General features: G+C 56.7%; 1 protein-coding gene across 5 annotated transcripts in view; it reads right to left on the reverse strand.

Moving 5' to 3' along the window:
• SLC12A4 (solute carrier family 12 (potassium/chloride transporter), member 4) overlaps positions 1-10,756 on the reverse strand; it is a 23,797-nt gene extending 13,041 nt beyond the window's left edge. For 2 of the 5 annotated variants that reach the window (XM_011996735.1, XM_011996732.1), the window contains exons 1-3: positions 10,513-10,756; positions 5,406-5,500; positions 3,514-3,645 (exon numbers count right to left, since the gene is read on the reverse strand). In XM_011996735.1, the coding sequence (XP_011852125.1) occupies positions 3,514-3,645; positions 5,406-5,500; positions 10,513-10,627 (342 nt within the window). In that variant the 5' untranslated portion in view covers positions 10,628-10,756. Of the gene's footprint in view, positions 1-3,513; positions 3,646-5,405; positions 5,501-5,873; positions 6,011-7,844; positions 7,965-10,512 lie in introns of those variants that run through there. The other 3 variants (XM_011996736.1, XM_011996734.1, XM_011996733.1) reach the window with 3 other exon arrangements.
• Positions 10,757-11,276: the final 520 nt, after the last annotated feature.

An 11,276-nucleotide genomic window follows, 5' to 3' on the forward strand; every position in this document is an offset into this window, starting at 1 on the left:
TCACCCAAGGCAAAGTCCCAGAAGTCATCCCTGGCCCTACCTCTCCTCAACCCCCAACTCCAGTCCTGGTAGACACTAACTCCTACCCAGTCTGTCTCCCTGCTGCCCTGAGATCCGCCTGCCTTGTCCCAGCCTTAGTCCCTTGAACCTCAGGCACCTGGGTGGTACCCACCTGAGCCTGTCAACCTCTCCACATTCCAGCCCACTCTGCTGCTAGAGTAGGTCTCTGAAAGCAAGTCTAATCTCATCACCCACGCTGAAAACCCTCTGTGCTGTCTTGTAATCCAGTGTGCAGTCCAACGCCTTGGCTTGGGCCACCAGACATGTCCCATCACCTCTCTTGTTAGCCCCAGCCCCTGACCACATGGGTCCCCCAGATTCTCCGAACCTGAGAATGTGCTGGATTCTGCCTGGGAGAGTCGGCCCTGCCTCACGGCCTGGCAAACTCCTCTTCAGTGAAACTGTTACCTCCCCCAGGAAGATGTCCCCAGGTTGCCTTAGGTGGAGCTGGTCCTCCCTCTCGCAGTCCTTCGGCATCTGATACTCCCTATCACAGTAGTCACTACAGGTCATGGTAACAGAAGGTACTTGTATGTTTTGTGACCATATTAGGGCAGACTTGGCTTGTTTATGGTTCTATCACCGGCAGGCCCTGCAGGTACCCAAAAGGTGCTTCTGAACCCAGTGAGTGGTGTTTTGGAAGCCCCTGGGACATCCTGTTGGGAAAATCCTACAGAGAAAGTGCTCAGGCTTTAGGGCAGGTGAGGAAGATCTAATATGCAAATCCAGGCAGCCTTTCTCAATTTAGGGCAGAGTAGGGGCCAGCCAGGAGGCCAGGGCAGTGGCTGAGAGCACAGAGGCTGGCTGACATCTTTTTGAGGCACTGGGCCCCCAAGAGTGCAGCCTCCGCAACGTGGCCCTGACAGCTTCCACTGGAGCTCCAACAAAGCCTCCTCACTGATCCGAAGGACTGGATTAGTGAAAATCATTCAGGGAGAAGAGACAGGGAAGCCCCACGAGAGAGTGCCTGTGCTGCCCAGAAGCTAGGGAGAAGAGAACTCCATGGCCATGATCTTGTCTAGCTGAGTCACCTTAGACAAGTTCCTTAATGCCCCTCCTAAAGGGTCCTGGCCTGGGGCAGGACCTGTGAGCAAACTAAAGGACTTCAGAAAAGTCTCAGCAAAAACAAATGGCTCCTCAACCTGTCCTGCGTAGAGCAGTGCAGGGGACGGATCCCCCTCATCTGGGCATTGTCTGAGCCCTTCTCAGAGGATGCCACCCACGGAATAGCAACGGCAAGAGCTCCCAGTCCCACCCCCATCCCAAGCTGAGTCATTCTAAGAAAAGGGCAGTGTGGGAAAGGGCAGGGCGGGCCGGAAATGCTTTCTGCATCCCCAAATAACCTCTGGCAGCCTCAGAAGGTCATCAGGCCACAGCTGGAGCTGGAGCTGGAGCTGGACAAGCTGCTGGGGAGAGGCTGCTTTGGGTCTTGGCATCGTCTGGTTGGAGGCCCACCCTTCCTGCTTCAAGCCTTCCTTTTCCGAGGCCCCTGCTTGGGCCTACCCTGGGTGAGGACCACGGCTCAGCAGCCCCAGATCCCTAGCTTCCTACTGACTCCTTAAAGACTTGGCCCGGCTCCTCTTTCTTTTTTTTTTTTTTTTGAGACAGAGTCTCGCTCTGTCGCCCAGGCTGGAGTGCAGTGGCCCAATCTCAGCTCACTGCAAGCTCCGCCTCCCGGGTTCACGCCATTCTCCTACCTCAGCCTACCGAGCAGCTGGGACTACAGGTGCCCGCCACCACGCCCGGCTAATTTTTTGTATCTTTAGTAGAGACGGGGTTTCACCACATTAGCCAGGATGGTCTCGATCTCCTGACCTTGTGCTCTACCCGCCTTGGCCTCCCAAAGTGCTGGGATTACAGGCGTGAGCCACTGCACCCGGCCAAGGCTCCTCTTTCTTCCATGGAAAAACTACTGGAGCTAGGACACCCAGCCACCCTCTCCCATCCTTACCGTGGGGCCAGGTAAGCCGGATAGCTAAGCTAAGCATCCTCATGGGTTCCCCACTGGGCCAAGGGATGATGGGTCTTCTCTGGCCCAGGCATCCCTCCCACATTCCTGCTGAGATGTGCACTAGCTGTTCTCAGGGGCCTCTTCACTTCCCGCCACCAGCTCCCTGGCTTGGCCTGAAGGGACAGGGATGAGGCTCTGACCTAAGAATCCTGTCACCCACTGTGGGCAGAGCACTCTCAGAGGTTGAGACAGTCCTGCAGTGCTGGACAGACATGGCCAGATGCAGTTAGGGTTCTCCACTATCTAGTCCAGAATATGCCAGCAAAATCACACCTGGCTGGACAGGGTCAGGGTCAAGTCTGTGTGCTGGTTTGCCTCTCTGAAGGGCAAGGTGAGAGATATGCTTCAGTGAGGTCCACCTTCTCTGCTGGCCCCACCCCAGAGAAGCCCAAATCTCACAACCAGGTGTGAGGCTGCAGGCCTGGCTTATCCCAGCCAGGAGCTCCTTCTGCTTGTGCCAACCTCTGAGAATACTACAGCCAGTGCCAGACCTCAGCTCCTCCCAAAACACTGCTGCTTCCCAAACCTCAGGGAGTCAGTATGTAGAGGGAGGGTCCCCAGCCTCCAAATGAAAAATGTAGAAAAATCCCCAGCCCTCAGCTACACTGAGCCCCAATAACACAGAGGAGCTAGGCAAAGAGGTAACAGTCACGCCAAAGAGAGGAGGGCTGAAGGGCCAGAAAACTGGATTAGTGACCAAAAAGTGGGACAGGGAAGCCCCATAAGGCAGCATCAGGCTCCGATCACATACACATGTCCCCTGACCCTGGCACTCAAGGAACCCAGGGGGTTGTTGGAGGGTTCTGCCAATGGAGCCTTGGGCCAACACTGTGAGTAGCAGGAGGGTTTGTGACTTGCTCTGGATTGCATGACCTCCGAGAGACAACCTGGTTCCTGGCTCCAAGGGCAACACCCTTAGCCACCCTTACACAATGTCACTGATCTGGCATTTTGTGTAGTTACATATCCCACAAATCTGTCTCCCATAAAATCCACGAATCCATCTCCAGGCATTACACATTGATCTTGTCTAGCTCAGTCACTTTACACAAGTTCCTTAATGTCCCTGACACTATTTCCTCATCTGAAACATGGGGATTATAGTAGCACCTGCCTCTTGGTTTTGTTGAACAGATGACATGTGAGAACCCAGGCCCACTGCCTGGTGTGGCACCTCGCACACAGTAAAGGCTGAGTACAGGCAGCTGTGTATCCCGTCATCATTCCTGAGGGCCTCCCTGGCCCTCTGTCCCTGGGGAGATTCTCATTAGCTCACTTCTTAAAGCCTCCTGAGCCAAGGCACTCAGTGCCCATCCTCCCTGCTCACCATGGTTTGCACCCACTTCCCCTGGTGTGCTCACCACCATGTGGGAAACAGCCAATTCCATGGTGCTGTGTCTGTCTTCCCAGGTGTGGCCCCTCTGCTGCCCCACTCAGCTCACCTCGGCTGCCCTCCGGCGGGTGCCCTCCCCACTCTCAGCCTCCTCATGCTCCTTGGCGCCCTGGGTGAGGTTGGTGTAGCTGACGAGCTTGCCCAGAAGAGACGATACCTTTGGGCGGATGTCCAGCTCTTCCTGTAAACAGAGCCACAGGGCAAGATGGCATTGGGCCAGGCGGGTACCAGCTGTGTGAAGCCAGCTGCCTGATCCCTGGCCTTGTTCCAAGCCCTGAGACAGGCCTGGGCCTGATCCCAGTTCCTGCCTGGGGAAGCCCAAGCCATCCAACTGGACAGGTGTGGACACCACACCCCAGGACGTGGCACTCAAAAGGCCCAGCCCCGTGGCTGCTTTTCTCTACCCCACCTTGGCTACAATCACTGCCAGCCCATTTGTGAAAACCACCTGCCTCAGGGGAGAGAGGGCAGGGAAGAACACGCCTGGCAGGCGGGCAATGGCACACTTCATCCTGCCTGCTCTGCGCAGCCACCTCCCAGCTATGGCTGCACCTCTAGGACTCACGCCTACCCTCCCCACAAAAAAGTCACCCTAGTCACCTCAGGGAACAAAAGAGGGCAAAAGAGTGATGTCTGGGACAAGTGAAGTCTCTCTTGTCTGCTCAAACCCTGATCTCCCTGGATGGTCTTCCCCTGACCCCAGTCCTGCGAGTACCCACGTCAATCACAGAGACGGGATCCTGACCCTCCAGCCCATCCTCAGGCGGGGCTGGGCCAAGGCCTTCACTGCAGAACCTTGCTGCTTTCCCAGGTCAGGAGGCCTCCCAGAGCTCAGCCTCCCCAGCCCCACCGGGGTCTAGGCGATGATCCCCGCTCCTGCAGCCTTCTCGATGCTGTGCCTCCACCTGCGTCCTGCTCACATTTAGCTTTTCCCTCTCTGTCAGCTCCCTTCTGACCTACACACAGGGAGAAATTGCTTTGGTGTGAGAGGGGAAGATGAGGGCCCTTGGGGGCATGTGGAGATTGAGGAGCCTCAGCCGGATGTGGTGGCTGACAGTGATAATTCCAGCACTTTGGGAGGCCGAGCAGGAGGATCACTAGAGGTCAGGAGTTCAAGACAAGCCTGGCCAACAGGGTGAAACCCCGTCTCTAAAAATACAAAAATTCCCCAGGCGTGGTGGCAGGCACCTGTAATCCCAGCTACTCGGGAGGCTGAGGCAGAAGAATCACTGAGCTTGGGAGGCAGAGGTTGCAATGAGCCAAGATCGCGTCACTGCACTCCAGCCTGGGGCAACAGAGTGAGATTCCATCTCAACGAAAAAAGAAAAAAAAAAAAGAGAGATTAAGGAGTCTCCATTATTCAGCCATACAATGGCTGAATGCGTGGGTCAGAGTTTAGGAGCTTAAACTACATTTTAAATCCAGATCTCACTGCTCAGCTTGAGTCTGAAGAAGATAAAACTCAAGTACAGAGGCAGATATTTGGGAATCTTTCCACAGAGGTATCCCCTAAAGCTGCAAATGGACCAGGACTCGGGAAACTAGAGGGAGACAGAGCTGGAAGAGCCAACCAAGAAGGACAAGGAAGAATCCTCGGGAGAGCGAAGAACTATGGACTTGGAGAAGAACCAGGAGTGGAGGGAAGAGGAGAAATCCTGAGTTGGGAAATCCTAAGCGGGCGTTTCCTTGCTGAGGGGTTGTAAGGAAGTCAGAGGAGAACAGTCCTGGAGGTAGCAATGGGAGTGGGGTTGTGAGTGGCCTCTGGGAAGGCAGTTTCAGTTGAAAGGGCCAAGGGAACTGCAGCCCGGCTGCCATGAGAGCCAGGAAGACAAGAGGAAATGAGAGGAAGAGCCAGACAGAGGAGGGCCACGTGTCCAGCCTGACTGCTTAGCTAAAGCCTCTGTCTGCCAAACCTGTGACCCAAAATGGCTCCTCAGCTACCTCAAACAGTGCCAGGTTCCTGTCATAGTAGTCACTTCCTCTGGAAGCCTCCAAGGGGGAAAGAAAAGGGCTGCTCTCTCTGTGGTTGCCATGTCCTGTGAAGAGAGAGGGACAATCAGGGCCTGCTTCCTGAGCCCCCCCAGCCTGTGCCCCTTCCCAGAAAGTCAGTCCCCAAAACATCGTTTCTGTGGAGCACTTTGGAGCTGCAGTGTCACCAGGTTGGAACTCAGTTTCCACATCACACCATGCCAATGCCCTTGAAGGGCCAGAGATAGCCAGAGTGGCCAGTGACCAAAACCTGGGACATCATTCCCTCCAGTGAAGGGAATCCAGGTGAGGCAGCAGGCACCCTAGCACAAGCACGTGTGGACACTGAGGGGCGGGGCCTGCGGGTGGGCGGGGCTAGCCTTTGACCCGCCCCCAGATCCCCTCCCCGCCCCAGTCCCTTTCCCAGCCTTTCCGGAGTACCCAATGTGCAGGATACCAAGGGCTCGGTGTCCTCAGGGACCACCCAGGCAGTGCCCTCCAGATACACGAAGCCCCACAGAGCACCTTCAGCTGCCATGGCCCGAAGGTGGCTGGCTGGCTACCCCACTATGCACTGCGCGGCGGCATCCTGCAGGGCAGCCCAGGGCATGCCGGGAGGCGGGGCAAGCCCTAGGCCGTGGAGAGCGGAAGTGGATGCCAGGAGCCTTCTAGGGTCGCCTAAGAAAGTCGTACCGGTGGGTGTCGGACTGAGCAGGGAGAAAAATGGGAGCCAGGACTGCAGTGGACAAAAGCAGCCAGAGGTCAAGATAGTCCACCATGTCATATTAAAGCCAGGTGAGGTCATGTAGCTCTTTGGACACTCTATGATATCTGCTGTGCCCTCCATGCTTGTTCAGGATCAGGAGTCCCAAGAAAAATCTGAAAACCCAGTAACACTCTGCCCCTTACATTAATGACATTAATGGCCCTTTAGTGAAAAGCCTTTGAAAATTACTCTTGGATTTTTGTGACAGAAAAAAGTGTCTCCCTTTGATAAATCAGATGCTTCATTTTGTCAGAAAATGGCAGCTATACAGCTCGTCTTACTTCTCTTTCTGCTTTGGCTGCCAGGAATCTCCAAGCTAAATTTACTCTTTAGATAAAGTCACCATCTGTCTCATCTCAGAGTCCTTGCCCCCTTCCTCTGCATGGTTTTCGATCTTCCTGAGAGTAACAATCACTTGGGGAGACTCTTTTGTTGGCTATTGCTTCTGATTCTTTTGTGGAAGTTGGCTGGAAATCAATTAGAATTTATTCTAAACTCACGTACTGCAGCCTGCCCCATCACTGTTGCCTAGTCTTTCTGGGGAGACTGTATTGCTATCCAGAAAACATATAGCTGGGCACACAGCAGCTCCCCCACAAATGCCTGTAAATGGTCCTCTAAGACCTAGCCTATCCCTTGTCCCTTCAGCCATCACTCTAGGATGGCTCGAGGCCCTTCCAAAAGTTGTCTCTAGTTCTCACAGCAACATTCCAGTAGACAGCATTTACTCCCTTTTAGGGACAACAAGAGTGAAGTTCAGAGATGTTCAGAGGCAAGGCCACCCAGGCAGAAGGCCACATCTGGGTCCCAGGGTCCATCAGAGCCAGGTGGGGGCTGGGCTGCAGGTTCCGTTACTACTACAGACTCCAGTCCATCTATGCAGCACAATCTTTAAACATAGAGAAGAGTGCTGCAATTTGGCCAGGGTATGTACAGCCAGGCCTCTGCACGTTCAGACTGCGGCAGACTGGCTTGGATTCCCGGCCCTTCCCCCGTGTGACCCAGGGAAACCTGCTTACTCCCTGTGTGGCCTTGGTTTCCTCTTCTATGAAGTGGAGATGGTAACACTTGTTTTTCCAACTGCCCAGATGCACTAGAAAAGGGACAATTAGTGCCAGACACCCAGCGGGCACTCCTCGGGGTTCCTCCAAAGCTCCCAAGGGCTTGTGGGAATGTAAGGGTCTAAGCAGTGCCTGGATGTCTGTACTGCCCTCAGCTTCAGACCTCCTGTTCTGGCCTCAGCCATTTCAAAAATTCCAGGGCAGGTCTGGACATGCCTGCCAGGCCGAAGCTGCTCAGACACCACTTGAGATCCCCAGTAAATCTGAGTATGGCCTAGGCCTAGGGACTGCCTGTGAGCTACACAATTGTGTTTCCACCAGCAACTGTGTCTGCACCAGTGGCAGGTGGGGATCCAGGTGACCCTCCTGATTCCTGTGCACATGGATATCTGCCTGAGGTGCCCCCTCCAGGACCTTCCTACCCCCTGCCCACAGGCCAAGGCGGGATGAGCAAGCCCATCTAGGCCTCCCAGAGCAGAGGTGTGGGCACTGAGCTGGGGAAGGGGCAGGAGATGGATCTGAGGCTCACTGTGCTTTGTGCCCTCTGACCCTTTGCAGTCCCCATCAAGGATCAAAATCACTCACCGGGGCTCAGGATGTCCCCCATCCTGCAGACAGCCAAGGTCTGGCTGAAAAGGAGTAAGAGGAGGAGAAAGAGGAAGGGAGGTAGTGGGAGGAGCTGGCCTAGCTTGCGGGAATCTAGCAGGACTCAGCCAATGTAGCTCCAGGTCCCTCCAGTCACCCTGTAGGGGCCAAGGCGTGGCCAAGGCGGGGCCAGCAGCTAGGCTCAGCTCTCTGCCTGCCCACTGGTCCAGGCTGATCCTGGGGATGCAGCCCAGTCCACCCTCTGGGGAGAGAGGTCCTCCCAGGGTTAGGAAAGCAGGGATGCTGGCTTTTGCTTTGACCACTTGAATCAAGCTAGGGGCAGATAAGGGCATGGAGGCTGGGGCACTCACACAGCTGTCAAGCCTATAAAACCTCTGCAATGTCCAGCAGCCCATGCCACTGTCCTGTGCTACCTCTGCACATGGCAGTCAAGTGATACACACACATAGCCATAATTTACATCAAGCATGGATCACCTCAGTCATCATCACAGACAGATCAGAGGTCCAGATCATGTCACCTGGCAAGTGTCAACCACACACTTCCTACATATCTCCATCATGATTGGTCACACATATCACAGGCATTTGTCATCAGTCAAATCACCATCCTCATCACTGTCAACCCTGCAGGAAACAGGGGCTGTGAGAATGCCCTGACCTGAACCAGACTTCACACTGTGATACCCACAGCCACACACTTATACAAGCACAATTACACATGCATAGGCCACTACATACACAGACACACGTCCTCAGCCGTGTTTGCACTCCAAGGATGGGCCTTAACAAGGGGGCCTCTTGGGGTAGGAGATGGAGAAAGGGCTGTGGAGAGAGGCAGGCACCTGGAAGGAAGGAGGAGGGAGATGGGGCTTACCTCTGAGCCCTGGCACCTAGGTTAAAGAGTTAAGGTGCTGGAATCTCACACCCAGGCTTGACTGCCCCTGGGCAAGTTACATAACCGCCACCCCTCCCTTCACTGCTTCCTAATTGGGAGTAACCGTACTTATCCCACGGGTGATGCTGGAGATTAAACGTTTGGCTCCGTGTTGAGTGCTTCACAGAGGCCCACTGTCCCTACAGATCTACACCGGGCGCACTCACAGGCAGTTACCCATAGACCCCCAGTGGGTACACTCTGGCCAGAGTGCAGGTTGGCGCAGAGAGGCACACGGAGGGGTTTGGGTAGTTGGGCAGAGGGTCGTCTCACAGGCAAGGCGCTGAATCTCAAGTGGGGAACCGAGGCGAGAAGAGGATGTGGGATTCACCGAAGGTGAAAGGCCGGGAAGGGCCTGAGATGGGGTCTCGGCCCTGTCCCCAAGCCGGGCGCCCCGGCCGGCTGGCCTCCCTGGGCGGCCACGTCTGCAGCCCCCGCCCGCGGCCCACCAAGCCTATAAAACCTCTGCAATGTCCAGCAGCCCATGCCACTGTCCTGTGCTACCTCTGCACATGGCAGTCAAGTGATACACACACATAGCCATAATTTACATCAAGCATGGATCACCTCAGTCATCATCACAGACAGATCAGAGGTCCAGATCATGTCACCTGGCAAGTGTCAACCACACACTTCCTACATATCTCCATCATGATTGGTCACACATATCACAGGCATTTGTCATCAGTCAAATCACCATCCTCATCACTGTCAACCCTGCAGGAAACAGGGGCTGTGAGAATGCCCTGACCTGAACCAGACTTCACACTGTGATACCCACAGCCACACACTTATACAAGCACAATTACACATGCATAGGCCACTACATACACAGACACACGTCCTCAGCCGTGTTTGCACTCCAAGGATGGGCCTTAACAAGGGGGCCTCTTGGGGTAGGAGATGGAGAAAGGGCTGTGGAGAGAGGCAGGCACCTGGAAGGAAGGAGGAGGGAGATGGGGCTTACCTCTGAGCCCTGGCACCTAGGTTAAAGAGTTAAGGTGCTGGAATCTCACACCCAGGCTTGACTGCCCCTGGGCAAGTTACATAACCGCCACCCCTCCCTTCACTGCTTCCTAATTGGGAGTAACCGTACTTATCCCACGGGTGATGCTGGAGATTAAACGTTTGGCTCCGTGTTGAGTGCTTCACAGAGGCCCACTGTCCCTACAGATCTACACCGGGCGCACTCACAGGCAGTTACCCATAGACCCCCAGTGGGTACACTCTGGCCAGAGTGCAGGTTGGCGCAGAGAGGCACACGGAGGGGTTTGGGTAGTTGGGCAGAGGGTCGTCTCACAGGCAAGGCGCTGAATCTCAAGTGGGGAACCGAGGCGAGAAGAGGATGTGGGATTCACCGAAGGTGAAAGGCCGGGAAGGGCCTGAGATGGGGTCTCGGCCCTGTCCCCAAGCCGGGCGCCCCGGCCGGCTGGCCTCCCTGGGCGGCCACGTCTGCAGCCCCCGCCCGCGGCCCACAGGGGAGGAGCTGGGGTGGAGAAAGTGGCCCGGCGCGGGCGCCGGGGGCCGAGGAAAATCGTGTCTGCGCGCGCGGGGCGACGAGCCAGTGGCTGCGGCGCGGACCAAAGAAAGTTGAGTCCACACCGACGTGTGCGCGCAAGGTCCCGGGATAAGTGCGGGCGCGGGCCCGGGATGGCGGCCCCGGGTGGCAGGCCCCGCTGCCCCGCCACGGCCCCTCAGAACGCGCCCTCACCGTCCGAGTCCTCCCGCTCCGCGCGCTCCCCGTAGTCCACCCAACTGAGCCCCTCGAGGTTGTCATAGTCGCCGCGCCGCGGCCCGTCCACCGGCACCACGGTGAAGTGAGGCATCGCGCACACTCAGCCCCGCCGCACCCGCCGTCCTGGCCGCCCGCCGCTGTCCCCGCCGCCCCGGGCCGACACGCCCCGCCCGCTCGCATTCCTCCCCGCTGCGCTCACTTCCTCCGCCCGCCCCCCGGGCCGCCCCTCGGGGGCGGAGAGCGGGAGGGGCTCGGGCCGGCTCCTCCCAGAGCGGGGGCCCTGGTGGCGGGAAGACCCCTAGGCGGGGGCACTCCTACTGGCTCCACGGCCTGGGGGCGGGCCCGATTCCTGTGTGACGTCGGGTGAGAGGCCGCCCTCTCTGAGCCCGAGATGCAATATTTGTAAAATGGGGGAAACACACTTCCACCTAGGGGTTATTTTAGGGCTCTGTGAGATGGGTCGCGGGGTGTCCTTGCTCTGCGCCCTGGACAGGGCAGGGCAGGCCGGACCGGCCCAGGACTGCGGAAGCCACTTGCCCAGGGCCTCCTGCCATCCCCGGATACCTCCTTCCCATTTCCAGCGTCTGCATCCAACTTCTCCGCGACCCTGGAAACCGGACCCCCGCGAAGGTCCCGTCCCAGCCCTGGGCCCTCTAGCCGCAGCCTCTCCTGTTAGAGGCAGCTGGGGATTCTCGGTCCTTCCCCAGGAGCTGCTACGTCCTCGGCTGGAAGAACACCCA

Source organism: Mandrillus leucophaeus, unplaced genomic scaffold (genome assembly GCF_000951045.1).
Source record: "Mandrillus leucophaeus isolate KB7577 unplaced genomic scaffold, Mleu.le_1.0 Scaffold522, whole genome shotgun sequence".
Lineage (NCBI taxonomy): Eukaryota > Metazoa > Chordata > Mammalia > Primates > Cercopithecidae > Mandrillus > Mandrillus leucophaeus.